The 25,000-nt window shown below is 35.6% G+C and overlaps 1 protein-coding gene across 1 annotated transcript in view; it reads left to right on the top strand.

The window, feature by feature from the left end:
* LOC143039323 (neural cell adhesion molecule 2-like) overlaps positions 1 to 25,000 on the top strand; it is a 131,392-nt gene that overhangs the window by 72,947 nt on the left and 33,445 nt on the right. The window contains exons 8-11 of the mRNA XM_076209202.1: positions 6,202 to 6,349; positions 6,643 to 6,773; positions 7,097 to 7,256; positions 22,604 to 22,891. Of these exons, the coding sequence (XP_076065317.1) occupies positions 6,202 to 6,349; positions 6,643 to 6,773; positions 7,097 to 7,256; positions 22,604 to 22,891 (727 nt within the window). The remainder of the gene's footprint in view (positions 1 to 6,201; positions 6,350 to 6,642; positions 6,774 to 7,096; positions 7,257 to 22,603; positions 22,892 to 25,000) is intronic.

Genomic DNA, 25,000 nt, shown 5'->3' with positions numbered 1-25,000 from the left:
AAAAGAGCCAAAAGCGTCGCGTGTGTCTCGTTACAAAAGTTTATTACATTTTCCGGGCTAATAACTACTAAATCAGGTATTTGTTACATTTTAATTACGCCATATTGTCACTGTACGAAAAAGGTGTTAAATATTGAAAGACGTTCATTTAAAAGAGAAATTCTATTTTAGTGGGTCATGCAAGACGTGGTAGTGACTGCATTAGATGTATGCATAAATGATGAGTTGTTGATTAGTGATCAAAGACATTGAAGCACATAGTAATTCTACTATGGTAATGAAATTACAAGTTGCCTAAAATTCAAAGGCCAATTGCCAGGCAGGGTATATTGGAAGTACAGTCAGATCTTTCAAGGTTAGAGCGGACGAGCACAAAGGTCAGTCATGGAGATCAGGTCGAGGATTCGTAAGCCCCATCACTTGGCCATACGGGACCAAGCCATATTCAACATGGCAAAGTCATAGTAAGTATACGGGAATAAGCCATATTCAACATGGCAAAGTCACAGTAAGCCACATAACTTGGCCATTCGGGACCAAGCCATATTCAACATGGCAAAGTCACAGTAAGTATACGGGACCAAGCCATACTCAACATGGTAAAATCACAGTAAGCCCCATCACTTGGCCATACGGGACCAAGCCATATTCAACATGGCAAAGTCACAGTAAGCCCCATTACTTGACCATACGGGACCAAGCCATATTCAACATGGCAAAGTCACAGTAAGTATACGGGATCAAGCCATATTCAACATGGCAAACTCACAGTAAGTATACGGGACAAAGCCATATTCAACATGGCAAAATCACTGTAAGTATACGGGACCAAGCCATATTCAACATGGCAAAGTCACAGTAAGCCCCATCCCTTGGCCATACGGGACCAAGCTATACTCAACATGGCAAAGTCATAGTAAGTATAAACCACTTCAAAATTCTAGATAGCTGTCCTACAACTGACCTTCGAATCTTGGAATCCATTTTACAAAGGATTACAAAGGCGGAGCATGCCGACAGGAGACCTTTTGATCCATATCTAGGTCGGATGCGAAAAAAAATCATATTAATAATAAAACAATAAATAAAAACTATAATAATGTAAATAACAAATAAAATACATAAATAAATGCATATATAAACTAACAACCCCCATCTCAATAATCCCCTTTCTAGTACACCTTCACATCATCCAATATTGTGAGATATTCTGCTTTACTAAACACAAGCTTATGTTTAGTAAAGCAGGATATCTCATACCTTTAGCTGCTTTTGCATAGATCAAATCACAGCGTATTTTGAAAATTATATATATTATTTCTTTGTTTTCGTTATCATCATTATGATTATATTTCTTAAGAAATGTTTCTGGTTGAATGATTGGATTGTTATTTGAATACATACAGAAAGTAAAATGTTTAAGTTGCCTGGTAGTGTTTAAAACATTAAATCTTCTTTTGAATTTCTGTTACATCAGTAAGGTTGTTATGAATGAAAAATACCACATAGTATCTAGACACTAATGATTGTTATGGATATTAAGATAATCTTTTTTTGAGGGGGGGTAATCTGATACTTCAAATGTCATCTTTATCATTGGGTGAGAGCATCGTTGAAAGTTTTCTAAAACTTAAATGATGTAATCACACAACTTATCATGTAAAAAATATGTAAAATAATATATATATATATATATATATATATATGTATATATATATATATATATATATATTTATATATATATATAAAGCTCATACTAAGTATCAAAGAAAAGTGCAGACGTAATCAATCTATCTGATGATAGGCCCATCCTTGCCTATGCAATAGTTTTGGTCTCCATCCTCTAGAATGGATGCTAATTTATTAGAATCAGTACAGATAATGACCCAAATTGTCACTTGAACTTACTCTCTGGAGAGCCAAGAGTTGAGGATGATCTAATAGATATATTCAAATGGGTTAAGGGCTTTAACAATGGGGATGCAGGCAAGATCATCATATTAAGACAGCAGGGCAGGACTCGTAGTAATGGATTTAAATTGGACATATCTAGGTTTACCAGTAGAATGGTTAACGAATGAAATAGACTTAGTAGCCATGTAGTGAGCATTGAGACAATTAGTTGTTTTAAGAATAGATAAGATAATTTTATGGATATGGATGACATGTGGTAAGGGACATGGAACTTCCTGGTGTAGGTCTTATGGTCTCCTGCAGTCTACTCCATGCTTATGTTCTTATGTAAGCCCGATGTATTATGGAAACATTCAGTTGCACAAAACAACCATTGTGGTTTTAGTTGCAAATTAGATAGACAGCCTACGGCTACTTGGTCTACGAAAATAAAATGTGATATTAGAGTGACATCAGCATAGCTTTGAGCAAAAGAGGATTATCCTCAAAGGTTATGAAAAATGACATGGTATTAATAGCTTAATCTCCATATTATGAATATGAAGATCACATTTAAAAAATACAGCTCTACTCTTAATATATTTATCATTATTTTTATTTCTAACCTTAGAAAACAATAATACAGTGTATTGTATGCAATGTATATGTACGATATAGTGTATCAGATAAGTGTTGTAGGGTAATTTGAGTGAAAGAAAAAGCGAACGGTAATTTGAATATTTCACTTAAGAAAAAGGAGGTGCATACAACTACAGAATAATATTTTGTTTTATAAGTTATGGGTAAAAAATGAACTTGTATGTTTTTAGTTGAGCTCATTTTGTAAATTAAAAAAAAGGATAACTAGACATTCATATTAGGAGAAAAACAGTTAGAGAATTAGTTGTAAAACTGTTGTTTTATATTTTCTTTAATTTAGCATTGTATAACTGGATGGAATGATTGGTTGACTGACTTATTGCTGATTACTTGCTGAGTAGAATTTCTTTTGTTACATTTTATATAACAAAATTATATAATGGTCGTCCAGTGAAGCCAGCCAAGATAGCTGGCCGAGTGTGTTACATCATTGTTACTTGCGGCAAAGCTAGAGGGGAAGGTGGCTCGAACCCTGCCATCGGCGAAGTTGAACCATGACAGTTACAAAGTCCTCTGTAGGGGGTACCGTCGTAGCCTACTGATAGGGGGAGTTTGTGACGTTAAACCAAATCATTATAACATTTCATATAAACTACATGTGTTTGTCATTACATGTTGTTTCTGATAATATGAAATGTATTTAATATGAACGAATAAATATGAAGTGTTTCAATTCACATTTCTATTAAAGATGATTTAGGAGGAATAAGAGTTTTCATTCCTTATGACAGAATAATATTATTAACACTCCTAGAAGAGACAGTATAAATATAGCACTTATGATACATATATAATTTTCATACTCTTATAAATCGGCCAATAGTCAATGTTTGCAATCATAAGCTACTTGTTTCAATTATGGAAAATATAGAAAGAAAAATATCAATATAGTGAATAAAAATTATACATGAGATTATACAAGAACATTCACAATAAACTCAAGGCATGACAAATAATAAATAATGGTAAATAATAAACAAGAAATGTAATATAGAATTATAGCAACAATAATATAACAATAATAAATACTAACTAATATATTCAATAAAGAAAATAGAAGTATAACGGAATAAAAATAAAGATGAATAAAAACAAAAAGGATAACAAAATAATTATGATAATATAATATATGATAAGATATATAGCAATAAATACTCAATAAACTTTAGCAACAGGATAAATACGTATGAGATTATTAACTTGATTTATGCCTTTGATTATTCGTTTTAATTTTTCTATTAAACGAGTACAAGAAAATGTTCATAAGATCTATTTTAAAACAATACACCGGTTTTTACCGACTTTTTTGACAAAATTTTCACTTATTGATATCTGATGTTAAATCTATTAGCTGTTATAAATTTGGATTATATGCTTTACCAACGAAGGATTTTATTTTTTATCAACCTTATTGTTGTTATTTTGGGGAATTTACCTAAATTTTCTTTGTTATTCTATTTGGGTTTCAACATGATTGCCTATAGTTTTATTCATTTTCAACAACTCTATTAGTGGACAAATTTAAGTTAAAGAAGGAAATAGGCAAGAATAGAACAGATACAAGGTAGCGGTATATAAGCCATTTCTCCTTAGCATGCTACTTGTTTTTGGAGCTTCGTTCGAATAGAAGCGGCTTCGGTTACAATCTTTGTTTTTCAAAATTCCAAAGTCAGATTATTTCTGCGTCACATAGTGAGAACAGGAACGACGAACTAAGAGAAATTAAACCTCTACGAATGTTAGACACATTGTTGAGATGTTCTTATGGAAGTTAGAATGTTATAACCCACGTCGTTTCTACTGAAACGACTTAGTAAAAGCAAGTAGTTTACTAACCTAGTGAAAGCTGAAACAATTGGTTGTTTTAAGAGATAAAATTTGATAACTTTATGGACAGGGGTGAAAGGTGGTAGGGGACATGGAACTGCCTAGTGTAGGCCGTATGGTCTCTTGCGGACACATTCATTCTCAGGTTCTCATGTTCTTAATGTGTAGTTTATATTGGTAGGTACAAGGTAAAGGTAGAAGGAAATAATTCAAGAGAAACATTGACTTTTTTAATCTAATGTTTCGGGCATTACTCTTCTTCAGAGATGCTACATAAGTGTTGTGTCCAAAATGTTGAATTGAATATATATATATATATATATATATATATACATATATATATATATATATATGTATATATATACATATATATACATACATATATATATGTATATATATATATACATATGTATTCATATATATGTATATATATACATATATATATATATATATATATACACACACACATATATATATATATATATACATTATATATATATATATATATTTATATATTATATATATATATATATATATATATATATATATATATATATATATATATATATATGTGCATGGTTAATATATCTTGTGAAATTTTATAGAATTCACTAAGACGAAAAAAACAAATTGTTCCATATCTAACATGCTTACATCTCTTCCCAAGTCCAAACTAATACTATTACGATTTTTCTAATTGAATATACGTCTACGTAATATGATTCTCTTCTCTACACTAATGTAGTGAGGGAAACTTTAATACCCACTTCCTGCACAATAATTAAGGTTCTCAACCACTGTGAAAGCTTCTGGTAGCTGGAATAGCTCTTCCAGTGTTAATTTGATTAAGCAGTTTGCCTCTCTAACTATAACCATTCCTTACTGTAAGACAGACCTTCCAGTCTCCTTCTGAGGACTGTAATTAGGTATAACTGTAGTAATATCCTAACCATAGATGCTCACTGACCGAGCGGGCTAGAACGTCGCTGCTTTCGTCGACGTGACGACAGTACGAACTCACCCGCTAGCGAGTTGGGCCAAGGACATGGTTCATTAGATTCCATGATACATTGTTCTCTGTAAGGGGCAATGTCATAGCCTCTTAATAGGTGGAGTTCACTACGTTTGAAATGAATCGTTAAAGTTATTCTAAGTGGTCCTGTGAATGTTTTCCTTGAAGAAATGTCAGAATAATGTTAGTGTATATATCAACCATGGTCGTGGTCACTCCGCAGTACAGTGTTTGCTGAACGTAAGATTATTAGATTACTCTCTACCGTCCGTATTTAATTGAATTTTCAAACTATATTCTACTCCGTTGGAGTCACGTTCGTGTTGATTCTTGCTTGTACATCACAATCGGTGAATTTAAATTCGACCTTTTACAACGATCAAAACATTTTTGCTTTATCCTTTGAGGACAAAACAATGTCATATAAAAAAGACAATCGTGAATGTTTGTCTACAATCACAGTTAACTTTATTCATAATTACTAGATATTTGGTGTTTTCTATGGTGCTGTAGTGTGGTTTTTAGATTAAAAAAGACGAAATAGTAAATCAAGCCATATAACCTCAACTCAAGGAATAAATATATGATCTACAGATACCTTCCTCCCACTATGTTCCAGAAGTTATTTGATATTGAATAAGTGTACAGCTCATTTGCAAAGTATGCGAAAAGTATGTAGATAAATATGTCAATAAATAACACGTGAAAAATAATACAATAATATTGATAACCTTTTGCAGAGTTGTCAAATGTAATTAACATTCACGTGTGGTAATTTATATTTTTTTCTTCTTTGTTGTCATTCGCAGAACACCCATTATGGTTCGGCAACGAGTTCTTGGTTGAAACGGAACGTAAGTCGGAGCGACGACAAACTGATCGTCACGTGTAACGCGACGAACCCAGCCATTGGCCCATCAACAAGCATCACAAATTCAACAGTTCTTGACATTCAATGTAAGTAGAATTTATAGATTATTGAAAGCAATATATGAAGCAGATTCAAGAGCTTTTTTTTTTATCAAAATGGTCTAGATTCCATGCAACAGAAAAAGTATCTATATGCATAATCTTCATATACACTTATATTCATTAAAATTCACCTTTCAAATATATATTCATGCATGTTCTATTTATGTGTTATACCTATATGTGTTATATATGTATGACTTTGGGACACTCGTTCCTAATAGCATGTTCTTTTTTTTTTTTTTTTTTTTTTTTTTTTTTTCTTCTTCTTCTTCTTACAGATCCTCCAATCGTTAACGCCTCGTTAGGGGATGTTTTTCGGTCAAGTGTCCTCAAGGAGGGAAATGATGTCTTTCTCTCATGTACAGTAACAGCCAACCCACCTGTATCCTCTATTACATGGTACCACGAGGTACGAAAAAAACCGTATCATTTAAAACCGTCCGCTATGTAAATCATATTCATATTTTCATATTCTCACCTTGCTATATTCTTTAAGAGTATCATTTCTTGTATATGAGTTTACCTATATTTGTATGTGTTATTTCATAAAATATATACTTTGTTTTATGTATAATGTTCACTTAAAAATGTGCGCTATGTTTATCATATTCATACATTCTCGTTATATTCACTAGGAGTATAAGTAATTGTGTATGAGTTTATTTATATTTTAAATCCTTGGGTACGAAACATGTACGTTGTTTTATGTATGATATTTTCTTTTATGTGCAGGACAAGAGACTGGTAGGGAATTTGTCCGAGGGCATTATCCTCACTGGGGAGTCTTTGGTCTTACAAAAGGTGGAACGGAAGAGAGTTGGATCCTATCGCTGCTCAGCTTCCAACTCCCTTGCATCCGTCACAAGCTCACCTGTTGAGCTGAGGATACAGTGTAAGGAATTTAAATTCATTCTATCTATATTATCTTTATAATGTCATAAAATTTAGTCTGTAAGGTTCAGTGGACACATTAAGAGTTATGGTATAGCAAAAGTTGTGTATTCATATCTAGCTTTAGTATGTAACCTTTGAACTTTAACGAGCTAAGGATTACAAGACCCTGAGCACATGTGTGCATGCACGTACACACACAAACACACGCACACATAAATACGCACGCATATAAGCACGCACGCACATAAGCACACACGTATATTAACAAAAGCAAATGAAATCAACACACACACACACACACACACACACACACACACACACACACACACACACACACACACACACACACACACACATACACACACACACACACACACACAAACAAACACACATACACATACAAACACACACACACACAAACACACATACATACATACACATACATACATACACATACATACACACACACACACACACACACACACACACACACACACACACACACACATACACACACACACACACACACACACACATACAAACACACAGAAACACCCACTTGATTAAAAAGACTACATTTGTTATGATGTACTCGTCTCTTTAAAATATACTTAATATTAGATTGTATAAAGCGTAGACTATAATTTTAAACACTGAATCTCTTTACCTACTTGTTCCTTAAAAAAAAAAAAAAAAAATACTGCACGCACAGAGCATGATGTAGTATTGAGGAATGCATGTCAGGGCGGCGTAAAAGGGCTTCAAGGCCCATGAAGTTGGGTTAGGCCTCACAAAGTTTCTGAGTTTCCCAACACTAGTATGTTACTTTACTTAAAATATATCTAACCAGCAATAAGTTTATCCTCGAAACTTCTTTATGTCGCTATATCATATGTTGTGTCTCTTTTGATACCACTTTCTGAAATAGAATATTCATATGTGCATACACACGTGTTCCCACGTACATACGGGTGTTCATGCATATATCCACACACACGTATCCACAAATACATACATATATAAGCACGAGCAGACATGCAAACACGCAAATATGTAAAAATGCATTCACACACACATGTAAAGACGCAATTACACACGTGTATATATATATATATATATGTATGTATATATATATACATATATATATATATATATATATATACACAAATACACACACACACACACACACACACACACACACACACACACACACACACACATTTATATATATATATATTATATATATACACACATACATATATATATATATACAATGTGTATATATATAATATGTATATATGTATATATATATATTAGTATATTTTGGCAGTAAATTTTCTTGTAGACATGTCTTGTTAAAGACCAATGCTAATTCAGTTTCAACTATCTTCTTAGTTGTTTTTTCCATTCTTCTTATATGTTTCTTATAGTCCAGGGGTAGATTAAACACAAGTCTACCGAGATCCATGGTATATTGACACTAATTATATATCGCAAGCTTTCGGTTGTTACATACAACCATCTTCAGGCAGTTAAAATGACAGTGGGGGGGGGGGGGAAATGGACAAGATGTCCGTTGATGAGGGAAATTATGTCCTGGTGTGACGGATTCTTTGTGTTTGTTTGTATGTTGATGATTGGTGTGTGTTGTGAAATGTAGACTTTCTCCAGGATGTGTAGTTTTTTGTGATTGTTACAGTGTTTAAGTATTTTGGTATTGTTAACTAGGTCTTGTCTTGTTGGATTTCTGTTGTGATATTGAGTCATATGTTTCCGTATGCTACCATCGCGGGCATGCATTGTGAGCCTTCGGCTAAGTGAAGTAGTGGTAACGCCAATATAATTCATGTTAGGCAGAAGTTTGCAACCTTCTTCGGAGCAGGAGTATTGGTATACCACATTCGCTTGCTTTAGGGTGTTGTTATCTTTTGTCTGGTTATTCTTCATGAACAGGCTAGAGACAGTTGTGTTTTTGTAGTATATAATTATGGCTAATTTTTCTTGTGGGTTGATACATGTGACATTCCTTGTGATGATTTCTTTTAAGACCCGTTCGTCAGTTTTATATGCGGGTGTCATTTGATTCTTAAAGAAAATTTGTGTATAGTCTGTGTGGGTTTTTGTTCCTGTTGAGTTTGGGTACGTGTCAGAAAGAGGTTGATTTCTTTGTCTATGATAGTGTTTGAGTAATTGTTGTTGATGAGTATCTGTTTCAGTCTCAAGAGTTCTGTGTGAAGTAAGTCCCAAGAAGAACAGTTACGAAAGGCACGTCTTAAATATGCTCGAATGACGCTCAGCTTATACCTATCAGGGCATTCACTGTCGGCATTCATGCATCGTCCAATGTCTGTGTCCTTCCTGTACACTTTAGTTTCATGTCGGTCATTTCGGGAATTGACAAGGACGTCGAGGAAAGGGATTTTGTGATGTAGGTTAAGCTCATTTGTGTATATATATATATATATATATATATATGTATATATTATATATATATATATATATATATATATATATATATATATATATATATATATATATATATATATATATATCCTGTCCAAGAGTTGACACATTAACCTGGTGGATAGACTTGAGCATCTCAATGATTACAAAACCTATGTCGATAGAGAGGAAATCTCTGCAGGGTCACCCATATCGAACAGGTTTTGTAAGGAAGATCAAAGAGCAGCTCACACACACAGTCGCAGGACCCGCTGCTAACTGGCACGTCCCTGATGGCGAACAGGGAAACTCCTCATATATATGGGGTACAGTCATAATGACGGCGTGGACCATGGGGCACCATATAGATATAGGGCTTTACCTAATATAATGAATATGGTGACACCAGGGAAATATTTCACCAGAATCCAGTTGGCATGGAGGTGAGATTACTGGCCGAACCCCTTGATAGCAAACATGAACATGAACATGAACAGTATAACCAAAACAAAACCGGGCGTTACTGTTGGATCATCGTCTCCTAAAGGTCCAACCGCAGTGCCTCGTGTGCTTACATGTAGTGTGACACCGATTGTGAATAAACACTGTCGAAGCAGATTCAAGTCTTGGACATTAAACAACATGAAGAAAATGAAGATCTATACTTATAACGTAAGAAGTCTCTTAGAAGACCATTGGCTGGAAAGTTTAATGGAAGAACTAGACAACACCAAGTGGGACATCGTAGGACTGTTCGAAGTCCGAAGAACGGAAGAAAAGCTGATACAATTACAAGATGGTCACCACCTGTTCTACTATAGAGGTAAGGACAAAGAAAAATCTAGTGGAATAGAATTCTTGATAAATCGAGAGGTTGCTGGTAACGTAGTCAAGTTCAGTAGTTTATCAGATAGGGTAGCTTGGATTGTGATTAGGTTATATAAAAGATACACTCTAAGAATAGTTCAAGTTTATGCACCAACTTCACGGAGTTCGCACGATGAAATCGAGTCGTTCTATGATGATTTAAGTCAGGTAATGGATCAAGAGAAAAGTAAGTACAAGTTGGTGGTTGGCGATTTTAATGCTAAAGTGGGAAAGAAGACAGGAGATGAGTCCTCCATTGGGAAGTTTAAAGTAGGTGAAAGAAATGACAGAGGCGAGATGTTAGTCAATTTTGCAGAGAACTACAACAAAGCGTCAAGAAAGCGTTCCTGAATCATGGTGCAATGCTGTAGTGATTTTGCTTCATAAAAAAGGAGACCAGAAGAACCTTAGTAACTATCGACTGATTAGCTTACTATCAAATGTATATAAAGTATTCTCCAAGATCCTTAAAAAATACACTCATTAAAGTTTTAGATGGAAACCAACCGAGAGAACAGGCCGGCTTTAGTAGCGGATATTCGACTTTAGACCATTTGCAGGCGATAAACCAACTAATCGAGGAAACGACAGAATACAATATACCTCTCTGTTTAGTTTTTGTAAGTTACGAGAAGGCCTTTGACTCGGTAAAACAAATAGCAGTACTAACCTCATTACGCAAGCAGGGTACAAACAAACAGATTGTCAAGGTTTTAGAAAAGATTTATGTGAAAGGTACCGCTGTAATTCGACTACATAAAGATACAGAAAAGATCAAGATCGAGAAAGGAGTACGGAAAGGCAATACCATTTCACCCAAACTATTTACAGCTTGCTTGGAAGAGATTTTTAGAAGGTTGAGTTGGGAAGAGAGAAGGTGGAGGTATGAGATTGAGAAGTTTGCGGGAGTAACGTGGTAGAGGTCGCGTGGATGATGGAATGCTATGAAGGAGGCCTTTGTTCAGCAATGCACTCAGGATGGCTGATTTGATATAAATATATATATATATATATATATATATATATATACATATATATATTTATATATATATATATGTAGATATATATATATATGAGTGTGTATATTTAAATATATATTAGACCTGCACTTTCTTTTATGCTTTTTGATCTGAAAAGGCCACAAATTGCCTCCATTTTTATCAAGGATGTTTAGAAATATTGCCACATGGAGACTGAACTTTTTTGCTATCTATCTTACCCAAATTGCCAATTTTTAGGCATTGATAAGCATATTTTATTGTTTAATTTTTTCTATCCAGGTTAAAGCAACAAATTAGTTACCAAATGAATGAGTAGGATCTGCTCTACAAATATGAACTATTAGAATTAGTGAATTTTCCCCTTGATTTATAGCAGATAAAATATTTCTGAAAACCTTGACTTTCTTACTAACCTGGAGATTTTTTTTTTTTTTTCATGGAGCAAGATAGAGCGACAAAATAGAAATCAAATTAAGCATGATTAATGCTCTTTTGAACGTGTACAATGTGATTAATATTATACAAAAAATGGTATGTTATTTATAATATTTGCAGAAAAATAAAATTCCATACATTTGACATATACAAAGTGGAAAGTGTAATTTTGCAACAAATCAAATCATCAACTAATGTTACCAAAATAATCATGATTATATTTATCAAAATCATGTTGCACAGTCATTTGTTAAGTGTTTGCTTCTTGAAGCTTTCGAAGCGCCGTCTATTATACAGTATTCCACAGCATTCAGGAGATATTACTCTGCTTCTGATCTGTGGTGATGACATTTACAAAATCACTCATCATCTTAACTCCACGCTCATTCACTACTCTGAGGTTTCTCAAATATTCCAAGGCTTTCTTGTAGTCCTCCTTCTCTGACCATGATTCAACCCGATCCAGGAGCCAGTCAGATCCAATGCTGAGGATATCTAACAGAAGATGGTATTCCGGACCAATGAGATCTACTAATGTGGTCTTGGCTGTCACTTTCTGAAACACATGTTTCCCCCCCTTCTGAAACTATCTGGTTTCTGAGTGGCATGTAGCTGAGCAGCAATGACCTGTGACCTGTTTCTGCTTGTCGCTCAGCCTGCTGCTGAATAGCTCGAATGGCACGGCATCCTGCGTCAAGTACCACTTGTGATTTTCCATCTTCTGAAGAACTGATTCGGCAATCTCTGAGTCTGATATCTTGTGCCTCAACATGTCCTGGTTGAGCTGAAGATCATTCACAGGAGCATCCGCAGCAGATATTGACGTCATCCACATTAATGTGTAGAACAGCGCCAGGAAGATGTTGAGTCGTTCCAGCTTTGCAACAGTCTCTTCATCATACTCAAGCTGGTCACATAACATATCCATGTGAGCAACTGTCTCTTGTCCTGCTGCGGCTGCAAAATAATACAATGTAGTAAACATGTAAAACTGCAAAATAATGCAATGTGGTAAGCATGTAAAACTACAAAATAATACAATATGGTAAGCATATAAAACCTCCAACTTGTTGTGATATTCAAAAGTATGAATAATAAAAGCATGAAAGTATGATTAACTTATTCTTGCCTCTGCAGTTGCCTCTTAGTCCGGCCTACTTGTTGCTGGGATCTTGTCTCGATGATTTTGTCATGACACGACGTGTGACCTTTCCTCTCAGTCCTCTGGTCCTGGAATCTGTTGTCCTCATCTTTCTTCTCCCTGGATAGTCTGTTGCTCTCAATATCCTGGACACCATCTGGAACTCCTATGTCGAACAGGCTGTCCAATTCCAAGACAAATGCACTCCTCTTTCCTCCAGGGTCCCTTGCTCTTCTTTTGCTCTTCATCAGTGTTCTGTGTTTGTCATGGAGTTTCAAAAAAAAAAAAAAATTCATGAAGTTCTGTCTGGTCGTCGCCTTGATCCTAGCCATCTGTCAGAATTGGATGATAGCTTCAACTGTTTCATAGGCGAAGTCTTGAACCATGGGTTTCCCTGTAATTTCTGGTAAACTTTGGAGATAAAGGAAGTACTGGAATGCTTGTCTGTTGGTGAAAACCACTGATGCAAGCTGAAGGGTATCCGACCAGGAAGGTTTCAGTAAGAGATCTGGTGGACGGCCGACTAGATGCTTGCTTGTGGACTGCACGTAGAGGTTCTGAAACATCAAACATGCGTCCTCGTAGCCCCTTGCTTAATGCCATTGTGGATATTTTTCTGGATTTAGATCGAGTTTCTGTACTGGCCTTGCTTTTGTATTGTTCAGTATTGCCCAATATCATTAACAGGTTTCTATAAATATGAAATATCAAATTAAATGCTAAGATTATTTATGAGTTTTGGTCTAGATTCACCTAAAATTCAAGCTTTCATAAAAAAAAAAAACAATAAAAAAAACATGTCTAGGTTAGCAAAAAAGTCAGGATCTTCAACAATTTCATATATTTTAAAACTCAAGGGGGAATTTCATCAATTCTAACGGTTGCAATATGTAGAGTAGATTTTGCTCTTTCACTTGGTACCTAATTTGATCTGTCATCGGTACTTAAAAAATATACCACAATAAATGTTTAGAAATGCCTCAAAATTGGCCCTTATGGATAGCAAAAATCTTCAGCATACATCCTAGATAAAAAAAAAAAAAAATGGTTGTGATATTTGGCTATTTCAGGTAAAAAAAAAAAGTATGGAAAAAAGTACAGTAACTCATAAAAATATCCTTTTCTTTTTTACCAGGTCTAATGTATATCTCCATGGCAATTTCAAAGAGTGTTTTTATTAGACTAAAACAATCAATATTCTGTTTCTTTGAGAAACGGAATATGGAAAATGTGAATAAGATTGTAAGTGTGGACTATTTGTAGTCGCTGATATGGATCTGCCATACGTCTGAATCTGCCCTCTGGGAGGAAGAGGAGGCTGAAACTTCCTCTTTCGCTACGCACTTCGAGACAGGTGCCGGCAAATTGCCTAGTTCGAGCGCAGGTTGAGCGCTTGAATTGCCTTGTTTGGGGCAAGTGCCCCAGCAGAGCATCTCGCGACTGCGTTGTTTGACATATCCGGGTGGTAACAGTACTTATAATCGGTCCGTTTATCGGTCACAATTATGACGCAGTTTAAATGCGCACATAGTTAGCGTGTGTTATATATCATAATTCACTTTTGCAGCTTGCATGTACAAACAAACATACAAATACAATATATAACAGAGAAAAATATATAGAAAATAATGACGCAATAATTATTGCGTTACAATAAACACACACACACACACACACACACACACACACACACACACACACACACACACACACACACACACACACACACACACACACACACACACACACACACACACACACACACACACACACACACACCCACACACACACACACACACACTCACACACACACACTCACACACACACACACACACACACACACACACACACACACACACACACACACACACACACACACACACACACACACACACACACACACACACACACAAAACACACACACACACACACACACACACACACACACACACACACACACACACACACACACACACACACACACACACACACACACACACAAATACGCGCGCGTGCGCGCGTGTGTTTAAAGCAGCACAAATCATCTTTCCAAGAGATTGACAGAATTAATTGGCAATATAATTCTTTTCATCTTCATTTCCAATGGATCAAAGCCAATTTGGAACATACCCGTACGAATAAGTTTACATACATACAGTATACATAAAAGAAAAAAAAAAGTTATACGGTCTGAGAAGCGACAAAATGTGTGCATGTACGTGTGCATGTTTTGGTGTGTGCGCATTCTCACCGAATTTGTTCATATGGCAATTTAGCCTGTGGCTGATATGTCAAATCTCTTTTTCATCAAGCAGTAGTATGTTATCATTCTCTACTATATTTACTGATCTCTATAATTCTTTAACGGTGATTTTTCTATGTACCTTTTTTTAAGTGTAGACTGTAATGATTTAAATGAGAATTTCACGTAGAAAAATACAATGAGTATATATTTACTTCATTTATTAAACTAAACACTCAGATGTTATCAGAAACTATAATAATGCAAATAAAAAAAGAAAATCAAAATGACGGTCGTTCTCTTACGATGATTTTATACATTATTTTTCATAATCTGATTATACGTACATGTAAAAAGATTACACTTCCTAAATGATTTATGCCTGTATGTCATTTCCCCAAAGTGTCATTACCAACTTAGTTGACGATGTTATCATAGTAGAAATTAGTTACCGTAGTATTAAATATCTTACGTATACATTGCCAAATATAAAATATTAAGTTTAGTCAGTATGTCTTTAGGCCCCTATACACTGGCAGTCATGATTGCACAGTCATCGAGATTGTGCAAGCAGTGTTTGGGCCACATACTATCAGTAAGATTGAACAATCACTACTTACCTCTTGGAGTTTGTGGAGTGAAGATGAGCATAGCGGCTACATGCATAGCCATTCTTGGCTACAAAGGAAAGATAGCTGTTGGCGCAATCGTCGGCACAAACTATCACTCATGATTAAACCTAAAACTTTTCATTCGGGGTGCAAGAGAACACATTTTATAATAACCAGTTGACCTTTTTATTTATTTATTTATTTATATATCTATTTATTTGTTTGTTTGTTTGTTTGCTTATTTATTTATTTATTTATTTATTCATTTAATTATTTATTTATCTATTTATTATTATTATTATTATTATTATTTTTTTTTTTTTTTTTTTTTTTTTTTTTTTAATTCAAAATATTAGGCCAACCTTTTCTAGGTGTAAGAATTGACCTTTGAAATAGTTCAAATCCTCTCATGCTAACTTAGATAAATAGAGCAATGTTACCCGATAACAGAATCACACAATCATTAAAACAGTTTTAGCTTCTTAGTTTAGTGAAATATTTATACCCAAACACACAATAAATAGGAAAAGATGATGACAATACAAAACGAGACAAGAAATGATGAGACATCTAGCAGATTTAATAATTTTGAATCTGCTAACGGAGATTTAAAAAACAAATAAATAAAAATAATAGAAATAAAAACAACGATAAAAATAAAAAGAAAACAATAAAAACAAAAATGAAAGCAAGAAGACATGAAAATAAAGAGGAGAATGCAGAAGGCTTGAGTAAACAAAAGAAAGCGAGAGAAAACAAGTAATCAAGAGAAAATCAAAGAAAAAAGAGAAAAGAGAAAATAAAATAATATTTTGAAAAAAAAATGAAAAATAGAAAAAAAAAGAAAATATAGCAAAATAGAATAGAATAGAAAATAAAACAAAAAGCAGAAGAGCAAAAAATAAAATAAAATAAAACACAAAACACTAAGGGCAAAGGGACACAAAGGACAAGGGACAAGAGACAAGAGACAAGAGACAAGCGACAAGCGACAAGGGACAAGCGACAAGGGACAAAGGACAAGCGACGAGGGACAAGCGACAATGGACAAGGGACAAGGGACAATGGACAAGGGACAAGGGACAAGAGACAAGCGACAAGGGACAAAGGACAAGCGACAAGCGACAATGAACAAGGGACAAGGGACAATCGACAGGACAGGACAAAAACGGATATATTATCTCGACTAAAATCGTTTATTCCATAACACTACATTCTTCACAGTGCAATTCTATTTAACTTTAAGAAGCCTCCTCTTTAAAACCGGTCAATGAACTTTGCTCACGTGATTGTTAGGGGTCCTCAGCCTGGGGGGCCAAAACAAAGTGAACGCTGTACTCGGAAACTATTACCATAGGGCCAGATGATTGATGCATCGATCTATTCGCAATGCAGAAAATTAATCATCCGATATGCATATGAATTCCGTTTTGGGCTGTATCAATTTGTAATCCTGATTTGTTTTGAGCGCTTTCCGTGTCCTCATAATCACAGCATATGTGATTAGATAGAATGCACTTGAATTTTTTACTCACTCGCGCTGTATGTTACGTGTGAACAAGCGTTGATAAGTTCACTGTCCGAGATGTAGGATGGTTTTATGTACATGTCTATCAATAGTACTTTAATATGAGTTTTAGTATGATATCTCGTTTGTTAGATATTCTTCTATCCAATATCAGACATCTTAATTGACTGAGAACACTATTGAGAACATTTCCCACGAAGCTCCCATGCACCCACCCTTACCATCCCAAACCGCTCTTGGTAGGGTTGGTCGCCTTGTTCCATAAGATACATGGGAGATCCTTTTTTTTTTTTTTTTTTCTTTTTTTTTTATTTTTTTTTTTTTTTTTTTTTGTTTTTTTTTTTTTTTTTTTTTTCTTTTTCTTCTTCTTCTTCTTCTTCTTCTTCTTCTTCTTCTTCTTCTTTATCTTCTTCTTTTTCTTCTTCTTTTTCTTCTTCTTCTTCTACTTCTTTTTCTTCTTCTTCTTCTTCTACTTCTTCTTCTTCTTCTTTCTCTTTTTTTATCTTCCTTTTGTGAAGATGGCCCTCTAAAAGGGATCAACACCAGGAAAACATGTCACAGAACCATACAATTGGAGTAATCGCCTACGATTTACACTGGAAACATGTCTTGGGTGAGCCTTATGAAAGACTCTCTGGTTTGGTACAAAGTCATACAAGTCGATCCCCAATGATTTTCCGACGGCGCCCGATACTAAGACACCGATTCGCCTCTTTAAGACGGCATTAAGTGTCTGTGCCTCCTGAGCTCCACCGATAAAATGTGTAGTCGGTCATCTTTGAATAAGAAACGAATGGAGGAATATCGATTATTCTAACTCCCTCTATACTGTCTCTCATCCTTGAGGTAATTATTTTTTATAATCCACAAGAATCTATACTAATGCATGAAACTTCGCGTTTTTATATATTTGTCTTTTTTATATTGGTAAATTAACAGAGGGAAAAAAATGGATGCAGGATTTTCCTGGTGGATGAAACTTTTCTCTAAACGTTCTAAATCTATCTACTAAATAATGGTAAACGTATATCAAGTTAACCACTAAAATCGTAACCTGGCTCAAGCAAACCAGATCTACCATTCCTACATATTGTAAACAAAACAAAAACACAAAGGTATTTACTAACTGGAGTGAGTATACTGCATAGCTTCTTGGCATGAAGGTTACCAGAGGAGTTAGAAAGGGTCAGCCTCTCTTAGGACCCACAGAAAAGTGACATTTCCCACAACAAGGAATTGAATAGTGTGATGCCATGTATATACTGTCACGAGAAAAAGTTTTGTCCCTCGCTAAAGTTCTCACAAAGCCAATATGTTTTTGTCAAGTACGTCATATATCTTTCTACCCAGTATTCAGCTTATAGTTTTAATTGTATATATATATATATATATATATATACAAATATATAAATATATATATATTTATATATATATTTATATATATATATATATATATATATATATATATATATATATATATATATGCTGGTACATTGTGACAAGTTGATGGAGGTGGAAAAAGAAGTCACGGGTCTAGTTCTGAAGAAGCATAGAGCGAAACCGGTCAGGAATAAACTCAGGAACTCGGAACTAGACCCGTGACTTCTTTTTCCACCTTCATCATATATATATATATATTTATTTATTTATTCATTCATTCATTTTATCCATTTATTTATTTATTAATTTGTTAATTTAATTTGATATATAAGAGAAAATTTTTGTCAGGGAAATTTTGAATTTTGTCAAGAAAAACTCTGGATGGATCAAACCTTTCGTTCGTCAATGTACATAACAAAAAATGACCGAGAACAATAGACATTTTACACCATTACTGTGTTGGTCATGGTCTTCCAGAGCCTTGTTTTGTATGCATGGAATCACCAGGAAACGCGATTGTCGACGATCTTTGTCGCGGTGTTCTTCATGTTGTTTAATGACAAAAACTCGAGAGAACGAGCACCCTAATCGAACAAAGTGCTTTTATGTGTGACATTTGCTGAGTATCATAAATAAAGAATTAGTGTTGTTGAAATAGTACTTATTAGAAAAAAACTGCATAAGGATATTCTCTTATTTGGTGAATCTCAAAGTATGTAAACCTGTTGTTAATAAGTAGAGTTCAGAAGATAAACGTCAGCACAAATCACAACATTTCACTGAAAGCGTTTCAGAGTCTAGATATAAGATTCTCTCGTCTTAGATTAAAATGGATGAGTTGATATACTAACAGCAAGAAAAATAATCTAGGTTCCTATACTCTATGATCCTTTCTATAAACCTATTCTGTCTACTAGCAGACGATATTAGCTCATGCTAAACCTCATGCAGGGAGGGCATTACTTACCCTCTTGCATCCACGAAAGCTCCAAAAATACTCACACGTTTTATATCCCGTATGAGTTTTTTATTGCTTTACTTAATGTTTGTATCACACAGGATCACGGACAATATCTCACTCTTAAAATCACATCAATCACCCGAACGTTTGCAGTGGTAGAGGCATAAAGCGGAATAATCACGAGACCGAGCTGGCGAAAAGGGGGGAATTCCCTTCAAAGACTAACTCGGTTTTCTCATCATAAATTCTATCTAATTTCTATGAAAATAGGTTCATTAGAGGAAAGGCATCAAAGAACAAATTATTCGGAGTAGCTTCGGTAAACTCTGAGCGTATACAAAGTTATTTGGCTGGAAAGAAGTATATACACTTGGCTACAAGGATTTATATGATTTGTTGGGATGATAAGCTTAAGCGGATTTAAATTCAGACAAATATTTGCATTCTATTCTCGTCCAGCCACCGTTTTGGGGTGATAAAATAGAGAGAGAGAGAGAGAGAGAGAGAGAGAGAGAGAGAGAGAGAGAGAGAGAGAGAGAGAGAGAGAGAGAGAGAGAGAGAGAGAGAGAGAGAGAGAGAGAGAGAGAGAGAGAGAGAGAGAGAGAGAGAGAGAGAGAGAGAGAGGGAGAGAGAGAGGGAGAGAGACATACAGACAGACAGACAAAGAGAGAAAGAGAGACAGACAGACAGAGGTACAGTTAGAGAGAGAGAGAGAGAGAGAAAGTGAGAGTGAGAGAAAGGGAAAGATGGGGCAAAAGAGAGAAAAGCAAAATAGAACAAAATGGAATGAAAGAAAAAAAGAGCAAAGAAGAAAGCGAAAGAGAGCAAAAGAGAGAAAGCGAGAGACAAAGCGAATGAGAGAGAGCAAGAGAGGAAAAACAAAAAAGAGAAAACATAAAGGAGAGAGGAAAAGAGAAAAGGAAGGAGAAAATGAAGAGGGTAAAGCAAAAGAGATATAAAGAGAGAGAGAAAGCGAGAGGAAATGAAATAAAAAAGAGCAAGTGAAATAAAACAAGGAAAAGCAAGAGAAAACGGAAAAAAAACAAGATAAAGCAAGAGCAAGTGATATAAAAAAAGAAAAGAAAATGGAAACAAGCAAAAGAAAATCAAAGAAAGTGGAATAAAGTGAAAGAAACCGGAAGCAAAAAAACAAAAACAAAACAAAAAACAAAGACAAAAAAAGGCGAAAGTAAGCAAAATTAAAAAGCCAAAAAAAAAGGAAGCAAAAAGCATAAAAACAAGGAAAGGAAAACAAAAGAAAACAAAATGAAACATAAGAAACGAAAGAAGACAAAGAAGAGAAACAAAAGAGAGGAAGCTATTAAACATCAAATTATAAAAAAAAGACAAAAAGAAAACAAAAACAAAAATAAGAAAAAAAAAGAGAAAAAAGTGCAAATAGTGTGTGTGTGTGTGTGTGTGTGTGTGTGTGTGTGTGTGTGTGTGTGTGTGTGTGTGTGTGTGTGTGTGTGTGTGTGTGTGTGTGTGTGTGTGTGTGTGTGTGTGTGTGTGTGTGTGTGTGTGTGTGTGTGTGTGTGTGTGTGTGTGTGTGTGAGTGTTTCACATTAGTCTTTGGATCACGTTTTCGACTCATGATCGACAGTTATTTCTCTCCCGGAAGACCTCAGAGCTCGTAAAAGACCGATCTATGTGTAATGCTGTGACCCCACGCACAAACACGCCCAACTCCCCACCCACGAGAGTTGGAGTAACAACCCGCAGCGCAGCGATATTAAAATTATTTCAGGCCTGGGTGGGATTCAAACCCGGACCGCCGTAGTGGCAGCAGGGAACTTTACCAACTGCGCCACGAGTGTGTGTGTATGTGTGTGTGTGTGTGTGTGTGTTTATATATATATATATATATATATATATATATATATACATATACATATATATATATATATATATATATATATATATATATACATATACATATATATATATATACATATATATATATTTGTATTTACCAAATGGGATGCTTTCATTACGCAAAAAGTATAAACGTTCCTGGCTTAACTTGACTTTATATTGCCCATCTAGACCTGCTCAACAAGCTCTTCACCGAGCCATCTTGACACTCTGCTGCTTCCGGGGTTAACGTCCGGATGCAGAGGATGTCGCGCTGTATCCGGGAATGTCACGAGAAGCTCAACTTCTTCCCGTACAGCACGACCCACCACGCATGCGCGCACACACACACACACACACACACACACACACACACACACACACACACACACACACACACACACACACACACACACACACACACACACACACACACACACACACACACACACACACACACACACACACACACACACACACATACACACACACACACAGTCATCGTCTTGTTGCGATGTCTGTGGTTTATGCTCCAATAAAACAGTTAAGGAAATATTCAAACAAAATGTGAAACTAATAGTGGGCCACAATATTTCAGAACACGTGTTTGTGTGTGTGTGTGTGTGTGTGTGTGTGTGTGTGTGTGTGTGTGTGTGTGTGTGTGTGTGTGTGTGTGTGTGTGTGTGTGTGTGTGTGTGTGTGTGTGTGTGTGTGTGTTCGCGTGTGAGTGCAAGTGCGTGTGCGTTGGCATATCCATGTAATTTCCCCCCTGTGTTTATACGTGAGTTTATGATTGGCTTCTTACATACGAAAACACGCTAAATTCTCAACCCTTACACAAAACTAGATACATAAGCCCCACTCTTTTCCTTCTCCCATGCAGATAAACCCCAGTGTGTGACATCCCCTACCACATTCTTCATCTACGACAAACCTATCAACGTCACTTGCACTGTGTCCTCCTACCCTCCCGTGGACAAGATCCAGTGGCGATGGAACAACAGTCAAGACATCATCAGAACGCGGCCCAGCACCGCGGCTCCAAACCACGCGACGGCCCAGCTTCTCGTCCAGCCTTCCAAGACGAACGAAGACCGTGAACTCTCTTGTTGGGGCGTCAATGAGGAAGGAAGGCAACCAACGCCTTGTAGGTTTACAATCAAAGTGGCAAGTAAGTACGATGACGTTGGTTTTGGTTATCATAAAGGAAACGTTAATTTGTTTGTTTAAAGTTCTATTTATTTTTCATTTGTGTTTGTGTATATGTATGATTTTGTTTAATTGATTAGTTGTTGATCAATTAATTAATTTGTTTGATTGCTGATTGGATGACTGATTGATTGATATATCTATTGGTCTACGCATTTATTTATTTTCTATTTACTTTTCTCATATGCTTAATATATATTAATTTAATTATTCATCTACTTATGTTTTTGTTTCTGTATCTAATTACTTATTCTTTGATAAAATATATATTTGTTTATCTATTTTACATATAAGTAAATTTGGAACGTAAGATTATATAACTACAATCCTAATATACAATATGCTGTTAGTCTGAATATTTTTTCATAGAGACCAAATAACATTACTTTAGCATAAAGCGTTTTATGAACCATGATGAGTGAATTGTAGCAAATTGACATTATTCTTCGTATGCTGGTGGTTCACTGGGAAGCATGTGGGTCTCGCGTAGTCATAGGTTCGAGTTCCAGCAGTGAGTATTACATGTCACAACGGACCAAACGTCTTGAGCAAAGGGACTTTGACCACAAAAACGTGTCTCCTGACATATGCATAAGACCAACACATTGTTATAATAACTTTATATAGTAATGGTGCAATTCATAAGGAGGCAAAAAGGAAAGTAGATGTGAAATGGGAAAGAATATAACAGAAACTTTTGAAAGTAATAAAAATATTTTTGAAATGAAATTAAGCGAAGAAGGGAAGGCAAATCAAGTAGAGAAGAAAAGGTAAAAGGTGCAGATGGAGAGGTGATAACGGAAGAGACGGCAGTAAGAGTAAGATGGGCAGAGTATTTTTGGGACTTCCTAAATATGAAGACGGATAAATAAGGAAATATTGTTACAGTAGGAAGCGCTAAGAATATGACAGTGATGAATTAGAAAAACGGAGGAAAAATAAGGAAAGATAAAGTGAAAGCAATTAGTAAAACAATGAGAGCCGGTAGGCACCTGGGTTAGATGGGTGTTATACAGAGTATCTAAAAATGGGAAGTATAGTGATGATGGACTGGCTGGTGAGGTTGTTTAATGTTTGTCTAAAAGAGAATAGAGTGACGGAGGACTGGAAGGGTGCCTGTATAGTTCCGCTTTACAATGGGAAAGGGGATAAGTGTGAGTGTAGTATTTTCGGAGGGATTAGTTTGCTGATTGTACTTGATATGACTTATGGAATTATTTTGATTGAGAGGATTGGGAGAGGAACAGAGGGAGTAACTGGTGAGGAACATTGTAAGAATAGGACAGGTAGGGGTTGTGTGGATTAGATTTTTGTGGTAAGGCAGATATCTGAGAAAGCTTTATGAAAAAGTAAGGATGTTTTTTAGCCTTTATGGATTTGGAAAATACTTATGACAGAGTAGATAGAAAGGCACTGAGAGAAATTGCAGATATATGGGATAGAAAAAAAACTGTTAAGAACAGTCAAAAGTTTACGAGAGTAGTGGAGCCTGTGTTAGAATTAGAAAAAGAGAGAGTGAGTCGTTTGAAATAAAGGTGGGACTTCGCCAGGAATGTGTCAATTCGCAGTGGCTGTTCAATTTATATATGGACGGGGTAGTGCGAGAGGTAAATACAAAGATAATGGCCCGGGGATTTCAGATGGTTAAAGAGAATGGAGAGAAGGGGAGATAAGCCAGTTGTTGTTTGGAGACGACACTGCTCTTGTGTTAGGATCACAGGAGGGATTAAGAAAATTAGTGACGAAGTTTGGGAAGGTGTGCGAAAGAAGGAAGTTGAAGATGAATGTGGGTTTAAAGTAAGGTGGTGAGATGTACAAGGGGAGAAGATGCCAGCAAATTGGACGTGCTGCATCTTGCTGCATTCCTTCTGATCCAGGCCAGTGAGCGAGATGCAAGGATGACGCATCATCCAGGAGAAGCCAAGAAATGGGAGAGGGAGGGAGGGTGAATGGGAGTGGCGTATGTAGAGATGAAATGGATGGGAGTGGATCTCTGCCTTTGACTTTGGCTACCTCCCTTGTAAGGGGGAAAAACCCCTTGGGATGTATATATATATATATATATATATAT

The sequence above is a fragment of the Oratosquilla oratoria genome, chromosome 26 (assembly GCF_046742065.1).
Source record: "Oratosquilla oratoria isolate Oo_2021 chromosome 26, ASM4674206v1, whole genome shotgun sequence".
NCBI classification, from domain to species: domain Eukaryota; kingdom Metazoa; phylum Arthropoda; class Malacostraca; order Stomatopoda; family Squillidae; genus Oratosquilla; species Oratosquilla oratoria.
The sequence above is the reverse complement of the archived record's forward strand: the minus strand, read 5'-3'. Positions and strand labels throughout refer to the sequence as shown.